This window comes from Pogoniulus pusillus, chromosome 22 (assembly GCF_015220805.1).
Source record: "Pogoniulus pusillus isolate bPogPus1 chromosome 22, bPogPus1.pri, whole genome shotgun sequence".
Classification (NCBI taxonomy): Eukaryota; Metazoa; Chordata; class Aves; order Piciformes; family Lybiidae; genus Pogoniulus; species Pogoniulus pusillus.
In genome coordinates, this window is record NC_087285.1 from 21,980,831 (window position 1) to 22,006,241 (window position 25,411).

The 25,411-nt window shown below is 54.6% G+C and overlaps 1 protein-coding gene and 1 long non-coding RNA gene across 3 annotated transcripts; one reads left to right on the forward strand and one right to left on the reverse strand.

Annotated features, from left to right (window-relative positions):
• Positions 1-1,870: 1,870 nt before the first annotated feature.
• On the reverse strand, positions 1,871-23,524 carry LOC135185037 (uncharacterized). 2 transcript variants are annotated; one of them, XR_010306338.1, is made up of 5 exons: positions 22,719-23,524; positions 19,464-19,732; positions 14,980-15,266; positions 8,887-9,104; positions 1,871-1,984 (listed from the first exon to the last, which is right to left on the reverse strand). It is a non-coding gene; the product is annotated as an uncharacterized LOC135185037 (long non-coding RNA). The 2 variants fall into 2 exon arrangements; XR_010306337.1 differs by lacking the exon at positions 1,871-1,984 and adding an exon at positions 8,396-8,556.
• On the forward strand, positions 17,034-23,549 carry LECT2 (leukocyte cell derived chemotaxin 2). The gene is given in 7 exon segments (XM_064161332.1): positions 17,034-17,079; positions 17,854-17,992; positions 19,513-19,658; positions 20,536-20,706; positions 21,464-21,620; positions 22,767-22,924; positions 23,281-23,549. Coding segments are annotated over 7 exon segments (1,008 nt in total). The 3' UTR covers positions 23,472-23,549.
• Positions 23,550-25,411: the final 1,862 nt, after the last annotated feature.

Genomic DNA, 25,411 nt, shown 5'->3' on the forward strand with positions numbered 1-25,411 from the left:
GAGCCAATGGCATCCTGGGCTGGCTCAGGAGCAGTGTGGGCAGCAGGACAAGGGAGCTGCTTCTGCCCCTGTGCTCAGTGCTGCTCAGGCCACACCTTGAGTGCTGTGTCCAGTTCTGGGCTCCTCCATTCCAGAGAGATGTTGAGGTGCTGGAAGGTGTCCAGAGAAGGGCAGCAAGGCTGGGGAGGGGCCTGGAGCACAGCCCTGTGAGGAGAGGCTGAGAGTGTGCAGAAGAGGAGGCTCAGGGCAGAGCTCATTGCTGTCTGCAGCTGCCTGCAGGGAGGCTGTAGCCAGGTGGGGTTGGGCTCTGCTGCCAGGCAAGCAGCAACAGAACAAGGGGACACAGCCTCAAGCTGTGCCAGGGCAGGTCCAGGCTGGATGTGAGAAGGAAGTTGTTGGCAGAGAGAGTGATTGGCATTGGAATGGGCTGCCCAGGGAGGTGGTGGAGTGGCCATGCCTGAAGGTGTTAAGCCAAGGCTGGTTGGGGCACTTAGTGCCATGGTCTGGTTGATAGGGCAGGGCTGGGTGAGCTTGGAGAGTTCTTCCAACCTGGTTGATTCTATGATTCACTTTGAATCAAAGCCAGCAGCAAGACAGTTTGTATTCTGATTAATAGCTTAATGAACAACTCCATCCCATAAAACAGAGAGTAGTGCAACACTGCCCAAGTTGCCCAGAGATGTAGTAGATGCCCCATCCCTGGAACCACTCCAGCTCAGGCTGTCTGAGGCTCTGAGCAACCTGATCTGGGTGAAGATGTCCCTGCTGACTGCAGAGAGATTAAAGTCCCTTCCAACCCAACCCACTCTAGAGTTCTGTGGTAACTGCCAAGTAATGTTCTTCAAGAAATATTAACTGGGTGAGATTTTTCTCCTGCCCTTCCACTGGAAGGCTCTAAGTAGCCTGAAGAAAGTGGGATAGGTGCAGTACTGCTTTTACTAGGAGGAGTTCTACAACTACCTGAAAGAGGCTGGAGTGAGGTGGCAGTCGGTCTCTTCTCCCTAGTAACCAGCCATAGGGTGAGAAGAAATGGCCTCAAGTTGCACCAGAGAGGTTTAGGTTGGATGTTAGATAAACTTCTTCACTGGAAGGGTCCTCAACTGCCAGAACAGGCTCCCCGGGTCGGTGGCTGAATCCCCATCCCTGAAGGTGTTTGAAAGACACAGAGATGTGGTGCTGCAGGACTTGGAAGTTAGAGAACAGCTGCTCTGGGTGAGCTGAAAGGGCTGTTCCAAGGGAACTGGTGCTATGAGCTGAGTGACTGAGTTTAAGCTACAGATCGGGGTGGGAAGCAAGGTCCTCACCCACCAGGGGCTGGCTGCTGCTTGCTGCTCTGCCTTCCCCTCCACCCTCCCTGGCTTTCCCACAGCACGCCGCACTATTGGCTCACAAAAGCCTGAGTTCAGCAAATGAGAACCACATTGTGAAGCCTGCCGGAGCTGCAGGCCATGATTCATCTCCACCCCTGTGCCCACCGTGGGCTCCTCGCGGCTGCCGAGGGCTGCTGCTCATCGCCTGCGCGGCGGAGGGGACCCAGGCTGCAGCGCCGGGAGGATGAAATCATTGTGGTTAGCATGAACGGCGAGAGGAGGGAGAGGGAAAGCAGCAGAGCTGCTTGTTGCCATGCCGTGCCTGGAGTTCCATCGTCACAGGCAAGTGCCACCTGCAAGCACCGGCCGAGCCTGCGCTGCCCAACGTGGGCAGGTCCCGCAGCACCCCCAGCGCCACCCACACTAAGCAGAGCTGCCTCACTGCTGCTCACCCACCCACACGCACTGGTGGGAGCCAAGGGCCCGGCCACAGTACTGCCACAGACTCTGGGGTCTCTTCACTGAGTGTTTGTAGGGTTCTTACTGTCAAGGTTTGGCTTTCCTGTTTTGCCTGCCCGCTGGGATGGTCTGGCACAACATCAGCCTCTGCTGCTTGTGCCTCCTGTTCTGCTTCAGCTGTAACAAGGCAGGAAGGGAGGAAGAAAACATCCTTCCTATTGAAAGGGAAAAGGAAAAGAAAGGTAGAGTGAGAGGAAAACTCAAAAGCATAGCAGTGGTGAAATCTGGTTACTAAGGCTCTCATGAAGAGAATTTCCTGCTGAAGTCATAGCTCAGATTTCTTTTCACCTAGGAAAAAAGCCCAACACTGCCTTTCTTCCAAGGGCTATCACATTTTCCAGAACATAAAGCAAATGAAGAGCCCCATGTGAGGAACCTGAGCTAAGGTTGTCAACCCTGTAAGCCCTTAAATACTTACAGCCCTTCACTGGCACCACAGGAAGATGAATTAGCCCATACAGGCCCAAGTCATTCTACAGTCCTAAGTCCCTTACTGCTGGGCAGCTGCAGGGCTACAGAGATGCTGTGTGCAAGTCTGACACAGAGAAAAACCAAGTGCAGCTTGAAGATCAGTGGAGCTGCTGTGTCCTCCTTTTGTCCTCCGAGCCCTGTGAGGAGAGCTGGAGGGAGCTGCAGTGGTTGGTGGTAAATTATTTAGTGTCCATGTGAAAAACAAAGAAACAATTTCTACTTCATGCCAGAGAAAAGTGCAGTACAGGTGGCCAGCAGGACCAGGCAGGTTCTCCTGCCCCTGTGCTCAGCACTGCTCAGGCCACACCTGGAGTGCTGTGTCCAGTTCTGGGCTCCTCAGTTCAAGAGAGATGTTGAGGTGCTGGAAGGTGTGGAGAGAAGGGCAGCAAGGCTGGGGAGGGGCCTGGAGCACAGCCCTGTGAGGAGAGGCTGAGGGAGCTGGGGGTGTGCAGCCTGCAGCAGAGGAGGCTCAGGGCAGAGCTCATTGCTGCCTGCAGCTCCCTGCAGGGAGGCTGTAGCCAGGTGGGGTTGGGCTCTGCTGCCAGGCAGCCAGCAGCAGAACAAGGGGACACAGCCTCAAGCTGTGCCAGGTCAGGTCCAGGCTGGATGTTGTTAGGAAGTTGTTGTCAGAGAGAGTGATTGGCATTGGAATGGGCTGCCCAGGGAGGTGGTGGAGTGGCCGTGCCTGGAGGTGTTGAAGCCAAGCCTGGCTGGGGCACTTAGTGCCATGGTGTGGTTGATTGGCCAGGGCTGGGTGCTAGGCTGGGCTGGGTGATATTGTTCTCTTCCAACCTGCTTGATTCTATGATTCTAAGGATGCCACATATAGATGTGGACAGGAAGTGGTTTGTGGAGGGTAAGGGCTGGGGTTGTTGCACTAGAGCCAGAAGCAGGGGTTTGGGCAGTGCTGATGTACTATCCTTTCCTATGCCTGTGTGTTTGCAGTATGTAACCATAAATCATGTGAAGGCACAGAGCAGATATTCAGTCCAAGCTGGGATTATTCTGTCTTGGGTGTGCTCTCCTGCAAGCCCAGCCCTGGTGGGCTCAGCAGAGCATGCTTGATGTCTGCAATGCCTGGGTGCTTGAAAAGAGTGTTTGTACAGGGGGCTAAGCCAGCTGCTTTGAACATGTGAGGTGACTTGTCCTGCTGCTCTGCTTTCAGATGAGTCAGACTGCACACAGAGGCTTCATGGAAGAGTGTTTTCCAGTAACTGTTTGCACATCCACAGGACAGGTTTTCCCCAGCCCATGCATGAGGACACAGTGAGTCAAATCTCAGCCATGTCTGAGACCCTGCTGGACCCAACGAGCTAAAGAGCCAGAGCAAACTGAGTTAAAAATGACAACTCAGGGAATGGCTTAGAGAAACTTCTGAGTTCTACACCATTTTCTGCTGCAGACCTGGTTCTGTTTATCCCCACTTGTCCCCTTCCATGGAATTACAGAGCAGTCTAGGTTGGGAGGGACCTCTTAATGATCCTCTAGCTGCAAGCCCCTGCCATGGGCAGGCACACCTTGCACTAGACCCGGTTGCCCAAAGCCTCATCCAGCCTGGCATTGAACACCTCCTGGGTTAGAGCCTCCACACTTGCTCTGTTTACCCCTACCGTGCCCAAGCCAAGGGATTTATGTATCTGTGTCCCCAGAAGGTGGCCCGTGGGAAGATAAAAACAACCTTTTCTTCAGAATAACTACTTAACTAACGCTTGGGTGGCCTCTCAGGTTCGCAAGGATGGTGGAGGGACTGCTGCAGAGCTGTGCTACTTTGCCGCCTGTGTTACCCTGCAGCAGAGATTACAGGCATTAAAACCATGAGACACCACAGGAATACACAGCAATGTATAAAGAGCTAAAGACCAATGCAGCAAACTCCTCAGCAGCACCAACTAAAAAGCAGCAGCAAATGCACCTTGCAGCAGCAGCAGGGGGCAGATACCAGAAACCATTCCAGAAACGCCAATATGGCTTAAAATCGACATTGCTGCTCTAGAGTGCATCTGCCAGCACAGCTCCCACCCTGGCAGAACGGTCCAGGCATGATTCCTGGGTGCTCATGGGGGCTGGGTGTGACAGGAGGCTGAGAGAGAGCTCACCTACGAAGACTGGTGTCTGGATGACACATTTCTGCACGGGAGAAGGAGCAGAGGGCAGCCCAGCACGGCGCAAGGAGAGGCCATCCCAGGAGATGTGCAACGCAGGACACATCACAAGGGCCCACAAACACTTCCCACGTCTTGGAGCAGGCAGGCAGCAGGGGATGAAGAATAAGGAATTTCAGATGTGTTCATGCTTTTGATTTCTGAAGGCAAGGAAACCCTCACAGGCTTCTAGGCCGTGCTTGGCAAGGGGCAGCTCTAATTCATCCCCTGTTGCATTTTCCTCCCTCCAGTTTGCTAAACAGCTGCATTTCCATGGTTACCAGGCCTCCCCACTGACATGCCCCAGGCACACTGGACGTTCTTGCTGGGGAGGTGCAGGCACCAAATTGCTCCTATACAACTGCCCGGAGCAGAGGGCTGAGCCCCACCTTGCTGCCTGGTGATGGCAGGGACCAGGCCAGGCAGCAGGTGATGGCACAGATGATACCTGATCCCTGCCTTGGGGAACAGACATCATGGAGCCTCTCCACACAGCTTTAAACCCTTGGCAAAGACCACAGGATTCCCTCTTCTGGCCTTATCCCTGATACACACACCAGCACCTCCAGCACAGGAGGCTGCATGGCTCGGTGTGGCCAGCTGCCAACAGCCACAGAGTCACACCAGCACCTCCAGCACAGGAGGCTGCATGGCTCGGTGTGGCCAGCTGCCAACAGCCACAGAGTCACACAACAGAAGGGCTTGGAAGAGACCTGTGGAGATCATCCAGGCCAACCCCTCTGCCAAGGCAGGATCACCCAGGGCAGGCCACAAAGGAACATGTCCAGGTGGGTTTTCAAAGTCTCCAGAAGAGATTCCACAACCTCTCTGGGCAGCCTGCTCCAGAGTTCCATCACCCTCATAGTAAAGAAGCTTTTCCTGGCCTGGGGTGTAACTCCTTGGGTTCCAGTTTGTACCCACTGACCCTCCTGCTGTCACAGGGCACCACTGAGAAGAGCCTGGCTCCTGCTTCTTGGGACTCACCCTTTAGCTACCCATCGGCGTTAAGCAGATCCCTTCTCAGGGCCAATGAGTCCCAGGTCTCTCAGCCTTTCCTCAGAGAGATGTTCCAGTTCCTTCATCACCCTCATTGCCTCTGCTCCACTCTCTCCAGTAGTTCCCTGTCTCTGACTGGGGAGCCCAGAACTGAAGGCAGTGCTCCAGTTGTGGTCTCACCGTGTGAAGCAGAGGGGGAGGAGCAGCTCCCTCGCCCTGCTGCTGGCACAGGCTGCTTCTGGCACCCCGGTGCACAAACAGGGGCAGGCAGGTTGCGCGGGTGGTGGGCTCAGGGGAGGCAAACGCAGGCCGTCACAAGAAGGCCCCTCAGGGCAAGAACTCATTGCCACCAGGAGGCTGTGCCTTTGCCTGCCTTCCACATCCGATCAGCTAATGGCAGCGCAGAGCCGCGGGGCTGCCTGCTCCGGGGCCGGCGGAGCGAGGGGAGGCTGCGCGCAGCAGCGAGCTCCGCGCACATGTGTGGTGCCTTTGTGCGAGGCTCCCGGCCCGGGGCGCACAGCAGCAGATGGTTTTCACATTACTGCCTCTCCAGGTTTTACTGGAAGTGATCTCATCACACAGACTCGATGTAGGTGTCCGACTGTGCCTGCTGCTGGGAGCACGAAGCAGCCCTCGCAGCTTTAGGACGCTGTGTGGCAAGCACAGGGATCGCTTCGAGGGGCTGGAATTTACGCTCGGCTGCCACGGGCAGGCGAGGGAGAGCGAAGCAGATAGAAGCCCTGGCTCAGAGGAGTGTCAGGAGTGAGGAAACTCTATCGTGCAAACATTCGGGCTTATTGTTAGGAAACACTGAGCCACTGTTTCTGGGCAGGATGTTGAACGCAGCCCAGTCCAGTAAATCAAAGGCTCTCTGCTCTTCTCTGCAGCAGGAAGCAAGCTGCGAGCGCAGAAGATGGAGAGCAGGAGAGAGAGCTGAACCAAGAGGTTTGTCTGTCAAAGGACACGACAACGGAGGAGTGCAACAACCTTGCAGTAGAACACCTTGCTTCAGCACCTCTGGAGGAAAGGTGCCCAGCTCAGGCAGGATCCCAACCTTTGGCTAGGAAGCACAGCGAGCCAGAGGAGGGAGGCTTCCTTCCCGGAGGGGATGGGGAGCGCAGGATACAGCTCACTCACCACTCTTGCACGATACAGCTGCAGCTTGCTTTGCTGACTGGAGAAGCACTCACCCTGCACTCCAGCCTGCGAGGGTTCACTGCCACAGAGCCACAGAGGGGGTTGGAACAGACCTTCAAAGCTTCTGAACTGGCACCTCTCGCTTGCAGCTCTTCACAGCAAGAGTGATTTGCACTGGAGTGGGCTGCCCGGGGAGGTGCTGGAGTCACTGTCCCTGGAGGTGTTCAAGCAGAGACTGGATGGGGCACTTAGTGCCATGGCCTGGTTGATGGGATAGGGCTGGGTGCTAGGTTGGACTGGATGAGCTTGGATGTCTCTCTGCCAACAACTTCCTCCTAACATCCAGCCTAGACCTCCCCTGGCACAGCTTCAGACTCTGGCCCTTTGTGCTGCTGCTGCTTGCCTGGCAGCAGAGCCCAACCCCACCTGGCTACAGCCTCCCTGCAGGCAGCTGCAGACAGCAATGAGCTCTGCCCTGAGCCTCCTCTGCTGCAGGCTGCACACCCCCAGCTCCCTCAGCCTCTCCTCACAGGGCTGTGCTCCAGGCCCCTCCCCAGCCTTGCTGCCCTTCTCTCCACACCTTCCAGCACCTCAACATCTCTCTTGAACTGAGGAGCCCAGAACTGGACACAGCATTCCAGGTGTGGCCTGAGCAGTGCTGAGCACAGGGGCAGGAGAACCTGCCTGGTCCTGCTGGCCACCTGTACTGCACTTTTCTCTGACATGAAGTAGAAATTGTTTATTTTCTCATATGGGCACTAAATTATTTACTGCCAAAACCCCCAAAGCAAACCCAAAGCCCAGAGGCGAAGGCTGAGCTCATCCTGACCCGCACAAGCAGAGATGCGAGCCCATTGCACCCTCTGCTGGGCACTGCCCGGAGGAGCCCTCCAGACGAGCTCCATGCAGCCTGTCTTGTTCTCTGCAAGAGGAATTTCTTTCCCCCGATGCTGCCTTTCCAGCTGTGCAGCATACCCAAAACCACAGCACGGCTCAAAGCAGCTCCCAGCCCAGGCGGAGATATCAGTGGTGCAAGCCGTGCTCTGGGCACCGGGAGTGGTGAGCCCAGCATCAGCATCTCACCAGGCTGAGAGCGAGTGGGCAGCTGACAAGTCTGATCAGTGATCAGCAGCAAACAGCTTTGAGCCTATTTAGCCAAAGTGGCTCAGGCGACAGCCTTGCAGCTTGCCCGGGAGAAATAGAGGACAGGCATCCAACACTCCTGTGTCAGCAACACCAGAGGGGCCAAGCAATCTTCTGCTGCTGGAGACCCCACCAGGCAGCTGAACCAGCACAGAGCATGGCCCTCCCTGCACCAGGTTTTGGGGATCCCCAGATATGTGTGAGCAGGACTCCTCCCACAGCTCCTGGTGGGACACAGTCTGCTGCCGAGGGGCCATGGGGCAAAACCGAGAGGCTCCATCCAGCTCCTCAGCTGGGTAGCCACGACCTGAGGCAGAGTGCTCTGAGCTCTCCATGGCAAACCATTACTCCATGAGGTCTGCCTCAACCCACAGCACAACCAACCAAAGCTCTGTGTCCAAGGACCTTTCAAATACGGAGCCATTTCTTCTCAGACTACCTGCAGGCACTTGATGGTCTCTTAAAAGGACAAAAATAGCTTCCCCAGCCCTCAGTGCATCAAAGCAACGAATCCTAGGGAGAGTTTAATTAGCCCTCATGTGTCAGAGGAAGGAAATCTTACCAGGAAAGGCTGTTTTCCTAGAGGAGCCATGCAGGGAAGTTATCAGAACCCAAGAGATAAAGCAGAGAGGCAGGGGATGAGCTGTGGGTTTAATGGTGCAAGAGGGAGTCATTACACAGCCTCTCTCCGTGGTGCAGTGTCCTTACCAAACCTGGAGCCCACGTTCAGATGGGGAGGGGGAGCTGATGCTGCTGGAAGTGGTACTTGAGGTGTCACAGAGCAGCTGAGACATCTCAAATGAATCAAAGGGCCCCTGGATGTGCTCATGTTCTTCACTCTGAAGTTAGTCAACCAGAAGAAAGAGCTGCTGGTGGGTACCCACTGAAGGAGTTGAATTAACTGTGGTGATTTGTCTAACTCAGCCTGGTCTTTGAGTCACCTCAGCAGTCCACTCTGGCTCTAACAGCAGATGTTGCTTGGCTCAGAGGAGCCTGGGCTCATCTCCTGTCAGCACAGCCACACATTGCTCCCTCCTTGGCTCCCCCTCTGTCATGTCAAACACATCAACTCATCTTCTCCAGGCTCCTCACCGCTCTCCCTTCCCTGCCCATCTCCCAGCTGCTGCCAAGCCATCAGCACCCACCTCCACTCTGCCAGCACTACTCACCTCCATTGCCAACAGCAGTCCTGTGCACTGTCCCCAGCTTGGCCACATGCAGAAGAGCTCTTCTCCATCACCCAGCAGCCTTCCTCACATGTTTCCTGGAGCTCTTCACCCATGGTGCTGGCCAGCATGGTCCCTCTGCTGCTTTGGCCCTCCTGAGGGTCCAGCCTGCTCACCTGGTGCACAGATGTCCTTCGGTGAGCTTTCACACAGCCCTGAGCCTGAGGGACCAGAGTGCCACCATGGAGATGCCAGCCACGACCAAGGATCAAAGAGGATCACAAACACCACAGAAGCTTCCAGCTCAGGGCTTCCCTCTTTGCTGGGTGAGGGGCAGTCAAGCCAGGCCTCCCCACCTGTTACAAACAAACCAGCAGCTCTGCTGCACAGTGGGAGCCTGCAGCGCGGGGAGCCTTGGCCAAGGCTCTGCTGTGGAAGCTGCTCTCTGCTGCTGGCCTCCCCTCTGGCCAAAGCAGGGCTGTGCACTGGGAGAAGGGAAGAGGAACGCTGCTTGGCCAACCTCTATGCTTTAGCAGCAGACCTTCCTACTCCAGGAGTTCATGGGGCCACAGAACCATGGAGGTTGGAAGAGACCCTGAAGGTCATCAGGGCCAAGTGCCAGCCCAGCACTGCCAGGTCACCACGAACCCGCAGCCCTCAGCACCATGTCCACACAGCCTTGAAATCTCTGCAGGGATGGGGACTCCACCACTGCCCTGGGCAGCCTGTGCCAGTGCTTGCAGCCCTCTGGGGGAAGACATTGTTTTTAACAGTGCCCAAACCAAGCCTCCTCTGGTGCAATCTGAGGCCAATATTAATGCAAGTTGATCTTCCTTCTCCATGCTTCTACTCCAGGCCTAATCCTTGTCCATGCCAAGGCTTGGGCAGAGGCTACATCACAGCACACATCTAAGCAAATGGTTAACGTTCTCAGATCAGCACCACAGGCTGCAGGAGGGATTGCTTGACCTAGAGTCAGCAACTTTTGCCACCACCACTAAAAATACCCTTGAAGGAGCCATGGAAACTCGATAGGATGAACACTCAGCAGCACTTTGGCCCAGACAGGGGCTTGTAATTAGATGGTTTCCAACCAGAGCCCTGCCAAGGGGCCATTCCCACTCGGTCTGTAATTTGGTGAGGCCACAGGTGATGGAGGCAGGCACTGTCTGCCTTTGCCTATCGGCACAGCCAGGCTCAGCTCGGCTCCAGCACCACATTTTCTCTCCCCAGCTTTTTAAAATCCAACAATAGCTTCTCCTGAAGTGGGAAGGGAAAGCTGCTGAACACGCAAGAGCAGCAATCAGCACCACAGCTGTGCCAGCTGTTTTCGGAGTGCTCTCACCTTTAAGCACCCAGCAGAGCACGGCTCTGGGGGCAGAGCAGCGAGCAGCGGCTGGGGGCTGGCGCTGGGCTACCTGGACAGCACGGATCCGGGACCCTGGGCAACGCAAGACCTGCTCTGAGATTTGCATTAAGCTATTTGAGGTGAGGGAAATGTGCCTGCTGCTTCCTCCAGATGAAAGGAGAGGTGCTGGTGCCCAGCCGTGGGTGCCAAGAGCAGCTGCTGTTGCACTAAAGGAGAAGCCAAGCAACGTTTCCAGCCCTGCCCACAGAACTCTGCTAAGAGCAGCCCCCAAGGCAGGGGAGGAACTTGCCCTAAAGGGGCAAGGGACCTGCTGTGCACCACACAGCCCTTCCTCGGCACACGGGCACGGCAGGTACTGCCTGCACGAAGCAGAGGACGGATGGAAAAGGGATCCTGCGGCAGGGAAGGGGGATTGGACTAGACAGGCTTTAAGGTTCCTTCCAACCCATTCTGGAACCCTGTGAACAAGAGACTGACTCAAAGACTGGGTGCAGAGCCTGCTTTTGGAGAGGCATCCACAGGACATCAGTGGGAAGAAATTCTCTACAGTGAGGGTGGGGAGAGACTGGAAGAGGTCACCCAGGAAGGCTGTGGCTGCTCCCTCCCTGGAGGTGTTTGGCACCAGGCTGGATGAGCCTTGAGCAGCCTGGGCTAGAGGGAGGTGTCGCTGCCCATGGCAGGGGGGAAGTGGATGATCTGGAGAGCCTCTTCCAACCCAACCCTGCATGGTTCTACAACAGCCCAGAGCAGGCTGAGGGCAGCCGGGGAGCAGTGCAGAGCCAAGGCCATTGCCATGCATGCCCACAGCTGCTCACAGCGACTGACAGAAGCCCACAGTGTGTTTCTACAGACTGAAGCAGGGCTTTCTGAGGAACCACAGCCCTCCTTCCCCCTTTTCCTTTTTCCCCACAAGCTGAACGTTTCTAGCCTCTTTCCCACTAAACTCTGCAATAAAGCCTCTCTCTAAGTTGCACTCATTAGTTAAACAGGGTTTCATTGGCATCCTTGCCCTCAGCACCCCTTACACCAGCTGGGTGCTGCACTCTGTTATGTGCCAAGCACAAAAATACTTCCACCTAAAGGAACAGAGGTAAGAAGGAAAAAGGCTTTTTGATGATGAACTGGTTCCTATTTCTTTAAAGGGCTGGGAGGCTTTCAGAGCAGAGCTGCCTGTGCACACAGGAGTGCTGCCCACAGCAGAGGGGTTGGAACTGGATGATCTTTAAGGTCCCTTCCAACCCAGGCCATTCTCCAATTCTGTGATGCCAGGCAGTTAGAAGTGGAAAGGTTGCTGTCTGCTGGGTTTGTGTGTTGGGTGACTGCGGCACAGCAAAAGCCAGAGCTAGCTGTGAGCCTCAGCACACCTGTGGCAGCAAGAGCTCAGAATGGAAGGGGTGGGAGGGAGGAGCAAAGAGCATGTTCAGCCCGGGTGAGGGGGGAATTCACCGCCCGGGGAGCGTGGCCACCAAACGCAGTCCTGCCTTGCTGCTGGCTAAAGCAGATAGGAAGCTGCTAGAGCTGTCTGCATCCCTCCCACATCAGAGCACTTCATCCTGCTCAGCCAGAGCCTGAGCCAAACACTTCCTCTGCAATGAAGCCTTTATTGGATCCCAGCATGGGGACAACTCTGGAAATTGCTTTCAGTGGGTTTGAGGAGTTTGGGAGCTCAGATTTAATGTCATTGTCTTTTAAATTTGCTCTTATCCCAGTTACATTTAATTTGATTGTGCCATGGAGCAATTCACCATTTTACTGCTCCTCCAGCCCCTTCTGAGCCAGGCACTCAGCTCTCTGTCACCCCCAGCACAAGGGGGGCCCATACAGCACAGGGGGTCCTGCAAAGCCTACAAAGCTACCATGTGGGGGGATGTTTTTTCCCCCTACAAGCTGTCATCACAAGAAGGACACTGAGCTGTTGGAACAGGACCAGAGCAGAACTACAAAGATCACAGAATCAGCCTGGTTGGAAGAGAGCTCCAAGCTCACCCAGCCCAACCTAGCACCCAGCCCTGGCCAACCAACCAGACCATGGCACTAAGTGCCCCAGCCAGGCTTGGCTTCAACACCTCCAGGCACAGCAACTCCACCACCTCCCTGGGCAGCCCATTCCAGTGCCAATCACTCTCTCTGCCAACAACTTCCTCCTCACATCCTAGACCTGCCCTGCCACAACTTGAGACTCTGTCCCCTCGTTCTGTTGCTGGGTGTCTGGCAGCAGAGCCCAACCCCACCTGGCTACAGCCTCCCTGCAGGCAGCTGCAGACAGCAATGAGGTCTGCCCTGAGCCTCCTCTGCTGCAGGCTGCACACCCCCAGCTCCCTCAGCCTCTCCTCACAGGGCTGTGCTCCAGGCCCCTCCCCAGCTTCGTTGCCCTGTGATGAGCAGAGTGCTGGAGAGCCTCCAATGTGGTGACAGCCTGAGAGGGGAGCAGCCTTACCTTACTTGAAGTGAGCTAAAGAAAGCTGGAGAGGGACTTTTCACAAGGGTTCACTGTGATAGGATGAGGAGCACTGGATTTAAACTGGAAGAGGGCAGATTCAGACAGCTCCTAGCACCAGCTCAGAGGAGGAAAATCCCTGTCCTGCCTCCCACAAGGTTTCCCCACCTCCTCCCCAATGAAGGAGCCTTTCATTGTCTGCATCCCACAGGTTCTGCCCTTGGCTTCACTCCTCCTGTCCTGCTTTAACTCTTCTACACCATCAACTGCCAATGCAAAACTGAGCAACTACCAATCGCTGCCAGCTGCATGCAGTTGGTTGTGCTGCAAAGGGAAAGCCTCAGTGCCTTTGGCTGCAGCTTACACTCATGCTTCAGTCCTTGGAATGCTGTTCAGGGTAAGCCTGTGACCCCCATGAAATGCCACCTGGTGGGCACAGAGGTGAGCAAAACGTCTGCTGCTCTCACACAGTGCCTGCAGGACTCACTCTCTACCCTCCTGATCTCCATCTCAGGGCACCGTGGAAAACACCAGCAAGGAATGGAGTCTGAACCACCTTCCATTCACTCAGGGAGGTCTGTCAGAACTTCACAGGACAGATTTAAGCTGTGAGTTGTACCTTGCTCTGAGCCTGCTTACATTCAGCTCCCCACCAGCATCTCGTCCAGGGATGCAGTGCTGGCAGCACAGTGCCTGGTGCTGTACTGGAGTGGCTACCTGTGCCCAAGCACCTCAATGCATGCACGAGTGGGGGGTGAAGGTTTGCCGCTGCTGTGCAGACCTCCGTTTGCAGGTAGGGAGTAGGATCTGTCAGCTCGCAGTGTCCTGCTGCCCCTGCAGAGCATCTACAGAGGAATTACATCCCATGTCCTGCACACCACTGCACTCCTGGATGGAAGCTGGAGCAGAGGGGAGCAAAGGAGGGCCAGGAGGGGGCGAGCCCTCAGTGCTCAGCTCTCTCGTCTTGGCCTTCCCTGCTCCCTTTGCTGCCAAACGCCAAGCTTCCCCCCAGCGGCCAGCACTGTCACTTGTGCCTGCAGATGGAAAACCACATTGCTAAGAGGCTGCTTCACTGCAGAGTGCTCTGAACGTCTTTGCTGCTGCCACAGGCCTTGGGCTGGCTTCTGCTTTTTTAACGTAGGCTGGGGAGAAAAAAACCAAACCCTTGTGTGAAGCTGAAACTCAACTCTGTCTGGGGCTGTCACCAAACCCAGAACCCAGCCTCATGAAGTAACTCACTCCTTTTCCCCAGAGCCCTGCTCTAGGACTGCCTTGGCAGAGCCAGGGTCCTTTTGGTCCAAGTGAGACATTTCTTTCCACGTGTAAATCAGCTGAAGCCCTTCCCGGGACAGCAAGCTCCTGCCAACAGTGCAGGGCTACTGCCGTGCTACTGGGAGTCTCCAGGGCCAAAGGGCTCTACGAGGGCTGCAGCCTCCTGTGTCTCCTACCACCTGCAGACAAGCAGGGAAGCTGCTTCAGAGGGAGCTGTGTCAGCAGAGCTGTTTCATCCAAGAACCTACAGAAAGACAGCTCCAGAGGCTTGCTGAGGAGCAGCCGGGACAAGTGGGACTGTTCAGGGTGGAGACAAAAAGGCTCAGAGGAGACCTCCTCAACCTCTGCACCTCCCTGAAAGGAGGTCGAGGCCAGGTGAGGGCTGGTCTCTTCTCTCAAAGACAGGAGGAAACAGCCTCAAGTTGCACCAAGGGAGGTTTAGGCTGGACATGAGGGAAAATGTAATGGTTTGTCAAAGGGTTGTCAAGCCCTGGAACAGCAGAGGCTTTGACTTCTTGGAAAGGCTGAAGAGCAAAGCAGGGATTTCTCCTGGACACCACCAGGCTTAACTCATTCCCTGCCTGTTGACATCAGCACAAACACTGCTGCACTCCTGCTTAGTCCAAGAGGAGAGCTCAAAGGGACATACAGAGGGAAGTCACTACTGACACAAAACAGGGCAAGAGGAAACAGCCCCAGGTCGCACCAGGAGAGGTTTAGGTTAGACACGAGGAGTAACTTCTTACCCCAGCCCTCCTGGAACTGGCTGCCTGGGGAAGTGGTGGAGTCCCCATGCTCAGAGGGATTTGAAAGCTGTGGAGATGCGGTGCTGAGGGCTATGGTTCTGTGGTGACCTGGCAGTGCTGGGTTAAGGCTTGTACTCTTTGCTCTCTGAAGTCTCTTCCAACCAAAACGATGCAATGACTCAGTGGAAAGTGGCAGTGAGGCACCCCCCTGCAAAGTGGGCACCCTCACTCCATGCAGCAGAGGGAAGCCAGCACTTCCCATGCCAGCTTACCTGCTCTCGCTGTGCTCCTCACAGGACTCCATGCTGGTTCCTTGCCAGCTCCTTGCCCTCTCCTCACCACAGGTCAGGAAATGGTGCAAGTGGGGCTCCCAGGGGCTGTGCAACTCCTGCCAGTTGTCCCAAACTCTTCTGTTGGTGTGTGCCAAGCAGCCACTTTGTGTCTTTCACAACTGCCCCTGCCAACCGTCGTGCGAGCAGCTCCATTGCCCAACGTGGCAATGCCACCAGCTTGGGTTCAGAGCTTCCTCTTGAGCTTCCCCCTGCACCTTGCAGCTCACCTGCAAAAGGTGAGAAACACACTGAGAAACATCACCTGCAGCATCACAGACCTGAAACTGTTTTGCACAAACCCACAGGCCTCATCTTTTTGTTGAGGGGTGAGCAGCAGCCCCATGCCCTGAACATCCCCTAGGAGCTCTCCCCACCACCTTCCCTCACCTGTAAGCCCAGAATCTATTGAGCACCAAAAGCCTCACCCAAACCAGACTGAGGGGACAGCACCAGCAATGAGTGACAGGATGAGAGGAGATGGTTTCAGGTTGCACCAGGGGAGGGTCGGATTTGATATTAGAAGAAACTTCTTGACTGAAATGGTTCTCAAATGCTGGAAGAGTCTCCTCCAGGAGGTAACTGAGTCCCCACATCCCTGGAGGTGTCTAAACGATGCATGGATATGGTGCTAGAGGACATAGTTTGAGATCAGACTTGGTAGAGTTAGGTAATGGCTGGAGTCAACGATCTTAGAGGTCTTTTCCAACTAAGGCCATTCCCTGAGTCTCGCTCTGATTATAACATTAAAGAGACACTTGGTTGGTGGCTGCAAGTGTGAAAGCCAGCAGCCCTTTTTGGCAGGATGGGGGAGAAAGCAGCAAGGGTAGAAGCAGCAAAGCGACTTGCAGTAATCCCAGGGAGGGCTGAAACATTGTTTGGCAGCTCAATGCTGGCTGCAAAGAGAGCCTGGAAGCACAAGTGAGAAATTTGTCTCCAGCTCCTTGCTTCGTGGAAGTTTTCAGAAAACACAATGTTCAGATGTTCTTGGTGAGCCAGAAGTGGGGCAGGGACACAAATCTTCCTCCTCTGAGCATAACCTGCAGGACTTCCAGAGGGTTCTGACACTTGCAATGTCAGATGGTTCATGTGAAAGCACCACAGCTCAGTTCAGCTTCTTATTAATATGCCATGGCTGCAAAGAAAACCTAATCCTTTTCACTAAGCCATGCAGAAAAACCTAAGTGAAGGATTAGGAGAGACAGAGAGGAGCCTCCTTAATAGCACAGTGGCTGAAATCAAGCAGATCCTAAATGAATCATCTTAAAACCCTGACATTTTTGAACTCCATGGCAGCTGTGCCTTGCAGCCCGAGTCTGCAGCTGGTTCAGAGCTTGAAGATGTTTTGATATGGATTCAGCTGTCAAGAAGTAGGGTATCAGTGAAAAAGCTCTGTGGGTTTGAGGCCAGGCTAGGTGATAATTGCAGCAGCACAGGAAAGAACAGCCTCTGTCTGAACCTAAGCGACTCCTCCTGCTACACCAAACATTCCAAGCCCAGGTGGTGTCTGCCAGAAAGCTCTGCTGGGCTTACACACCTGGGGAGGAGGTGCTGGAGTGTGCAGCAAAGGCCAAACTGGGGACATCCACTATGGGCTTTTGCTCATCTTTTCTCTCCAGTTCAATGTTCTGGGCCATATGCTTGGTTCTTACCATTTTTGGCCAGAGTGTGCCCTTGCTGCAGGAGGGAGAAGAGAAGGTGTTAAGAAAGGGTTCAAGCAGAGCTTGCTGCAATGTGGGACTGCTCATTTCCATCCCTTCCTGTGTGCTAAGAGACACAACTGGTAGGGCTGGTTGGGAAAGATGGATCAAACAACTGTTAGACATCCCCAGTGCCCCATGTGGCAACATCAGCAGCAGCCACCTGTAAGACTTTGCTCAAGACTTGATTGGCCAAGACAAGACACTTGGACTTGCCCAAAGCCATAAATATCCCAGGCAGCTGCTGCTCAGCGTCTTTGAGCCGATCAAAGAACACCCAGGGGGAACAGCCACAAGATGCCAGCCCTCAGCCTGGTGGCTCTGGTCAGCTTAGTGTCCACTGGTGAGTTGGGATTGCTGGCAGGCAGCTGGGCTTGGGCTGGTTTGAGGCAGACGCGAACTGGCTGGGATTGGCTCGGATGTAAAGAGGGTTTTTACAGTCAGAGGTTGCTGAAGAACTACAGTGCCCTGCAGAGTCAGGGCTGCTATAAAACATGGGGGGAGATGAACTTTGAAACATTAGGGTCCTGTTAAAGGCATTACAGTCACAGATTGGAACATTTAGAAGGTTCGTGGAGAATAGCTTGAATTATTTCACAACTGAATACTAAAAACAGTCATTATCTGTACCTGTGCTTTGGGTCTCTGCTTTCAAACAAGAGCTGAAGAGAGCGAGATCAAATTTATACAGCAGGTCAGACAATGGTTTAATACAGCTCAGGTCTTTCACTTCCAACCTCTATGTAGGCTGCAGAGGGGGGGGGAGTTGGGCTCTTGAGCATCCAGTGATAGAACATGAGGAAATGGCCTCAGATTGGGTCAGGGCAGGTTGAGGATGGAGATTAGGAAAAATGTCTTTGCTGTAGGAGTGGTCAGGGATGGGAACAGACTGCCCAGGGATGTGGTGGAGTGCCCATCCCTGGAGGTGTTCCAGAAACGTGCAGATGTGTGAGCTGGGGCCATGGTTGAGTGGCCATGGTGGTGTTGGGTTGATGGTTGGAGTGGATGATCTCAGAGGCCTTTTCCAAGTGAAACACCTCTCTACGCCTCTACACCTTAGCACTTAGCGTTGGGTTTTGCTTGAGTTCTTTGCCTTTTCTCTGCTTTCCTCGAGGAGTTCTTGCCAAGCAGCTGGACACACACCCCCCCCAGCAGCAGCACAGGCACTGGGCACAGATCTGCAGCGGGAACCCCTTCAACAAGATCCGGGGCTGCGATCGCTATGGCTGCGGCAGCTTCGGTGCCCAAAGGTAACAGTGGCACAGCAGGAGCCTGCGCCAGGGGGGTTGCTGCTTTGCTGCTCTTGCACAGCCCCACAGCACGGTGGGGCCTAGAAGGGACCTCTGCAGATCATCCAGTCCAGCTCCCCTGCTAAGGCAGAAGCACCCAGAGCATGCTGCCTGGGATCACAACGGCCAGGTGGGGCTGGAATCTCTCGCAAGGAGACTCCACAGCCTCTCTGGGCAGCTTGCTCCAGGACTTCATTTCTCCTAAAGGAATTGTCCATGCCCGAGAAGGAGAGGTTCAGCCAGAGCTGCCACTGCAAGGAGAGAAAGCTGCTGCCAGTGGTGGCTCTCACCCATTCTGGGGACACCACTTGGCAATCTCATCAGTGTGCAGCAGTGCCACTGCTGCTACCTGGTGCACTGCGGGAAGGAGTGAGAGCATTGCACAAACTAACAGCAAACAGGGAACAGCTCAAGGCTTTGGGTCCTTCATTGCTTGCTTGCAGGCCAGACTGAACCAGCATGCAGCAGCAGCAGCTCGTGCAGGCCAGACTGAACCAGCATGCAGCAGCAGCAGCAGCTCGTGCAGGCCAGACTGAACCAGCATGCAGCAGCAGCTCCTCGTGCAGGCCAGACTGAACCAGCATGCAGCAGCAGCAGCTCGTGCAGGCCAGACTGAACCAGCATGCAGCAGCAGCAGCTCGTGCAGGCCAGACTGAACCAGCATGCAGCAGCAGCAGCTCGTGCAGGCCAGACTGAACTAGCATGCAGCAGCAGCAGCAGCTCGTGCAGGCCAGACTGAACTAGCATGCAGCAGCAGCTTATAGGAAGCTAAGCAGATTAAATAAGAGAAGCTAAAGGTCTGCCAGCAGCATTCCCTGCAAACAGGCCTCTCATCATAGAGCAGGGTTCATTTCCCTGGAAACTGCTTTTAGAGCTAGAATGACTCCTGCCTCCCCTGCCCTTTCCTGCCATCTCCTCTCTCCAGGTCCTAGGGGTAGTCTCCATCTCATTACACAGCTACTGAGTTTTCAAAGGAGAAAATGCCAAAGATCAAAGTCCTATTTGCTCCCAGAGAGGATTCCTGTCGGGTAGGAGAGGGGCACTTTGCTAGAGCAGCTTGCAGTGCCTCGTGGACCTGGGAAAATGAAAGTGCTTCACAGTGCTTCTAAAGCAGGTTGGAGTGATAGCAATAAAGGAACTCAGAGATTCCTAGAACGAGTTGGGTTGGAAGAGACCTTTAAGCTCAGCTACTTGCACTCCCCTGCCATGGGCAGGGACACCTGCCACCAAACCAGAAGATGGTTCAAAGCATTGCTTCTTTCCAAGTCCACTGCAGGTGAGGAACTTAGTGGGGCAAGCTCCACCAAAGGCGTGACCACGGCAGCTGGGACACGGTGCAGCAGCCGTGGCGGCGCTGGGCTGGAATCGATGCTCTCAGAGGGCCTTCCCAACCCACACAAACTCTGTGACTCTGTGGATTGTGCTGTGTGTGACCTACCTGCCGCCGGCGCTGAGGCTGCTCTGACTGCCTGTGCTGGTGGTTGCAGGGGCAAGGAGAAGCACGTGGGCGTGGACGTGATCTGCGCGGACGGCGCCGCCGTGTACGCGCCCTTCGGCGGAGAGCTCTCCGGCCCCATCCGCTTCTTCCACAACGGCAACGCCATCGACGACGGGGTCCAGATCAGGGGAGAAGGCAAGTAGTGACAGCTGGAGGCGTGCATGAGGTGCCAGCTCCCCTGCTGCGGGAAGCCTTCTCTGCGCTGCGAACTGCAAGATGAGGAACTGATATTACTGCTGATGTCCAACTCCCCTGCCGCACCCCAGCATCCCCCTCACGCACAGGCTGAGCTGGGGAAGGGCGGCCAGAGCTGTTAGGAGACTGAATAGTTCGAGTTATGCAGGTTGATCTAGGGTAGGGTGTCCCTGCCCACAGCAGGGAGGTTGGAACTGGATGATCCTTGTGGTCCCTTCCAACCCTGACTGATTCTACTACTCTAGGCTCAGGCAGAGATAACGAAGTAAGCAATGGCCAGGCAGAGTCTGACCTTACCTTTGCTCACCTCCCTGTTTTCATACGTCTCAGCTGAGTGAAGGGGCAGTACAGACATCACCATTGTTTTCTTTCCACACCCAACGATCTTATTTCTCTCGTTAAAATATTCCAACTAGCCTCAAACCAGCACAGCTCTCTAGAGCCTGCAGTGAGCCAGCCTGCCACTCCAGAGCGCTGGCAGCAGGACGCCGGCCTCTCACTATGCTTTTCTTGGAGAGGAGGGAAGAAGGGAGCTGATAAAGCAAGTAGCAGGAAAACAACAACCCCAAATGAAAACAAGGAAGCTGCAAAAATAAAGTCTCAGACACAGGCCCTCAGTTTTGCTGGGAGGGTGTTCTCCTGTCTGTCTTTTCCACAACAATCCAAGTAGCTGATTCCAGGATTGTTGGTACCTTGACTACATTTCAGCTCCTCAGTCTAGCCTCCAGTAAGAGGCTAGCACAGGAGGCTTCTGGCTCACACCACGAGCAGCTGCAGCTCATGCCTCTGACCTGGCTTCCTCTCCTGTCTGTTGCAGGGTTCTGCGTGAAGCTGGTCTGCATCCACCCCACCCAGTACCACGGCCACATCCGGAGGGGGCAGCTGCTGGGGAGAATGCTGCCCATGCAGAAGGTGTTTCCTGGCATTACCTCTCACATCCACGTGGAGAACTGTGACCACTCTGACCCTACTCCTCTGCTTAGACCTGGTAAAAAACACCACACAAAACAACAAACCTCTCCAGAGCATGGATACGAGGAATGAAAATCCAGTTAGCAATTAATCCCAAATTAAGGCAGCAAACCCAGGGAATAGTGTGAGTTGGAAGGGATCTCCAAAGGTCATCCAGTCCAACTCCCTCTGCAGTCAGCAGGGGCATCCTCCTAGCGCATCTGGATGCCCAGAGCCCTGTCGAGCTTCTCCTTCACTATCTCCAGGGATGGGGCTCAGCCCATACCAAACAGCAAGTCCCATGTGCCTCAGGCTCTCCCTGACAGCATCCACGACAAACTCAGCAGCACAGGGCTGCAGGGAATGTGACAGGAGGGGGAATACTTCAGCTTCATGTTATTTCTAGCCCCCCCTAAAATGACACACCAGCAGCCAGGCTCAGCAATAAGCTCAGTCAGGAATCTCCTCAGCTGCCAGCAGTGCTTTCAGCAGTGCATCTTTGGGAGGAGTCTGTCAATAGAAATTGGTAATCTTGGAGAAGAGGACTTGATGAGTCCAGGGTTGTCAGCCTGGGATGGAGTAAGTAGCAAACCTGAGCATTTTCCCAGCCCTGCAAAGCCATGAGAGCCTGGCTGAGATTTTGCCCTCCAAGCATGTCCCTTATGAGAGAATCCCAATCTGGAAACAGCCTGACCCCCTCTGAGATGATCCCTTCTGGGGAGGAGATATCCAACTACACATGTGGGACACAATGCCAGCACAGTCCCAGCTAAGCAAACCAGAGCTGCAGCTAGAGCCTGAAAGGGAGCCTGGATGTGCTGTGCTCTGTGTTTCAGCTGTTCAGCCATTCCCACAAGAAGACAAGGGCTGGGCCAAAATATGCTCTGGGAACCCTACCAACGAGATCAGAGGCTGCGATAAGTACGGCTGCGGATACTACAACGCCCCAAGGTACTGTCTGACCAGCACAGGCTCCCCCACTGAAATCACAGAACCCTAGGGGTTGGAGACATCATCCAGTCCAACCCCTCTGCCAAAGCAGGGCCACTCAGGGCAGGCCACACAGAAACACATCCAGGTTGGCTTTGGAAGCTTCCAGAGGAGGCTCCACAACCTCCCTGGGCAGCCTGTTCCAGGGCTCCAGCACCCTCACAGTAGTTTCTCCTCATGCTGAGGTGGAACCTCTTGGGTTCTAGCTTACAGCCACTGCCCCTTCACAGGCTCATAGGATGACAGGGGTTGGAGGAAACCCAAAGAGATCATTGAGTCCAACTCCCCTGCCAGAGCAGGGCCATACAAACTAGCTCAGGGCACACAGGAACACATCCAGGCAGGCCTTGAAAGGCTCCAGAGAAGGAGACTCCACAGCCTCTCTGGGCAGCCTGTGCCAGTGCTCTGTGACCCTCACAGTAAAGAAGTTCCCCGTTGTGTTGAGCTGGAGCCTCCTGTGCTGCAGCTTCCATTCATTGCTCCTTGCCCTGTCCCAGGGAGCAGTGAGCAGAGCCTGTCCCTCCCTCCTGACCCCCAGCCCTCAGACAGTTAGAGACATTGATTAAATCCCCTCTCAGTCTTCTCTTCTCCAGACCAAGCAGCCCCAGGGCCCTCAGCCTCTCCTCATCAGGCAGTGCTTATGCCCTTAGCCCGTTACTGGGTGCCACTGAAAAGAGCAATGGAGTTGAACTGTTTAAGCTCTACAGCTTAGAAGGTTTAGATTGGACACGAGGTAACATTTTCACTGCAGGGGTAATGAAGCACCAGAACAGGTTGTCCACATTGTTCCCCTTCACGCTTGGAGGTTTTTATGCCTCAGACTAAGTTGTGCCTAACTTGAGCTGATGCTGAGAAAGGTCTGAAGTGGAAGGTTGGTCCTCCACAGGTGTCTGCCACCCAAGAATGCATTGAAAGGCCTGGAGGAAAGACATTTATTGCCTCCAACACTAACCATGGCCTTACATCACCCACCCCAAACTCCAGCCCTCCTTTCCCTGACAGCTATGCACCACATGGGCACATCTGCCCGTTCCCAGACCTTGCAGTGTGCTAACTCACCCAGGTCAGGCCCGACAGGAGACTTCTCTAAAGGCCTGTTTGTTTCAGACAAGCTGGGAAAGCGAGGCACAAGCACACGGGCGTGGATGTGATCTGCGCTGACGGCGCCACCGTCTACGCGCCCTTCTCCGGGGAGCTCTCCGGGCCAGTCAAGTTCTTCCACAACGGCAACGCCATCGACGATGGGGTGCAGATCAGGGGACAAGGTGAGCAGCTGCCTTCTGCTTCACCCTGCTTTGTCCTGAGGTCACCTGGCCGCTGGCCAAGGGATGCACTCTCAAGCACTGCCAAGAGCTGACTTCTGTAGTACCTCTTCACATTCTTCTCTTGACTGAAGCAGGATGGAAATCCCTTCTCTTCCTCCCATTCCGCCCTCCCCCATGTCAGCAGCTCCACTCTCCCTATTGCTGATGCCCACAGGGGCTTGGCTACTTTGGCATTTCCACTGTTGGTACTGCAGTGGAAAGGACAAGACAGAAACCAGAAGCATTTGTGAGGCAGTTAGTCCAGTAGAACAAATGCCCCACCAGGTGCCTGATGCTATCTCTCCTCTCGTCTCCAGACTTCTGTGTCAAGCTGGTCTGCATCCATCCCATCAGATACAGCGGCAGGATCACTAAGGGGCAGATCCTTGGCAAAATGTTACCCATGCAAAGAGTCTTCCCTGGGATCACATCTCACATCCACGTGGAGAACTGCGACCACTCGGATCCCACCAGCAACCTTGAAAGGGGGAAAGGGCAAAGGGAGTGAAATGAAAACGTGGTAAACTGCAAATAAATTCATCTCAGCATCCAAAAGCTGCCTGGTGTGGGCTGGGCTTGGCCTGCCTTTGGTTTTCCTTCTCACAGAATGGTTTAGGTCAGAAGGGACCTCAAAGCTCAGCCAGTTCCAACCCCCTGCCATAGGCAGGGACACCTCCCACTAGAACAGCTCACTCAAGGCCTCATCCGGCCTGGTCCCGAACACCTCCAGGGAGGTTGTGGAGCACAGAATCACCCAATGTGATCAAAGATCAAAGATCATATTGGGTGATTCTGTGCTCCACAACCTCCCTGGGCAACCTGTGCCAGTGTCTCACCACCCTCACTGCAAAGAACTTCTTCCTAACATCCACTTTCAATCTCCCCTCTGCCAGTTCAAACCCATTCCTCCTCATCCTCTCATTCCCAGACCTTGTCAATAGTTCCTCCCCAGCCCTCCTGGAGCCCCCTTCAGATATTGGAAGGCCACTCCAAGGTCTCCTCCAAGCCTTTTCTTCTCCAGGCTGCACAGCCCCAACTCTCTCAGCCTGTCCTCAGAGCAGAGCTGCTGCAGCCCTCTCAGCATCTTGGTGGCCTCCTCTGCACTGGCTCCAACACTTCCACGTGCTTCTTGTGCTGGGGGCTCCTGAACTGTACACAGGACTGCAGGTGAGGTCTGAGGAGAGCAGAGCCAAGGGGCAGAATGCCCTCCCTTGCCCTGTGCCCACACTGCTCTTGCTGCAGCCCAGCACAGGGTTGTGTCTGGGCTGCACTCACCCTGCAGGCTCCTGTTGAGCTTTTCATCAGCCCAGACCCCCAGGTCCTGTTCCTCAGGGCTTCTCTCAGCCATTCCTCACCCAGCCCTAAGTTGTGCTTAGGATTGCAGGACCTTACACTTGGCCTTGTTGAATGCCATGAGGTTGGCCTGGGCACACCTCTGCAGCCTGCCCTCTAGCAAGTCGACTGTGCCACACAGCTTGGTGTCATTTGCAGACCTGCTGAGGGTGCACTCGATTGCTCTGTCCGTATCTGACAAAGATGTTAAACAGTCCTGGTGCCAGCACTGACCCCTGAGGAAGCCACTTGGCAATGGTCTCCAGATGAACATTGTGCACTTGATCCCCACTCTCTCATGCACAAACACAGTTTGTATTCCTACTGATTCAATACTTTGAGCCTTACATAACATTTATTCCAGGCACCAATTACTCCTTTTAACTACCTGTAACTGTTATGTCTTAGCTAACTGACACACCTTACTACACCTTAGCAAACGTCATTGCCTGAGATTTTTGAAGACACTCCAGCTGAGGAAAATTAGAGAGGAATTTGTCACAACATTGCAGGAGGCACAGAAGCAGCTGTGTCGAGTCGTCAGGCCAGAACGACTGCTGTCTGTCGCATGGGAGAAGGAGCCTCACACGGGGGAAAAGGATCCGAGTGTTTGTTGGCATTTGCTCTGCAAGAGAATGAAGGAATTAGCAGCGATTAATTAGCAGCTTACTGCGAGAGTCTGCCCCGCGCACGCCCTCCTGTGGCAGCGGAGGCGCATTACAGGCAGCTGGAGTGCAAACCTCCTTAGCCTGGCTGTACTTCGAGGGGTTTTGTTACTCTCACCACTGCCCGCCACGCTTCAGAGATGGTGTTTTAGAAAGCCTCAGCAGGGCAGTACACCTAGGAATGAATCAGACAAAACTTGCCTTAGCTAGGCTGAGGCAGAGTTCTGAAGTGCAGGCTGTGAGGAAGCAAAGGCAGCTGTCTCCAGGTTCTTGCCAAATGCAGCCAGTCAGGAACACCTGCTTAAGAAGGAGAAAAAAAAAAGTCTTTAGTGCTGTTGTGAACAGGGCAGTGTTTGACACTGCTCCCTTAGCACCAACACGGCATGAAACACATCTAACACCAAAACTATCAGATCCAGCACTGGAAGTCTCCCTGCAGTTAAAACAGCTT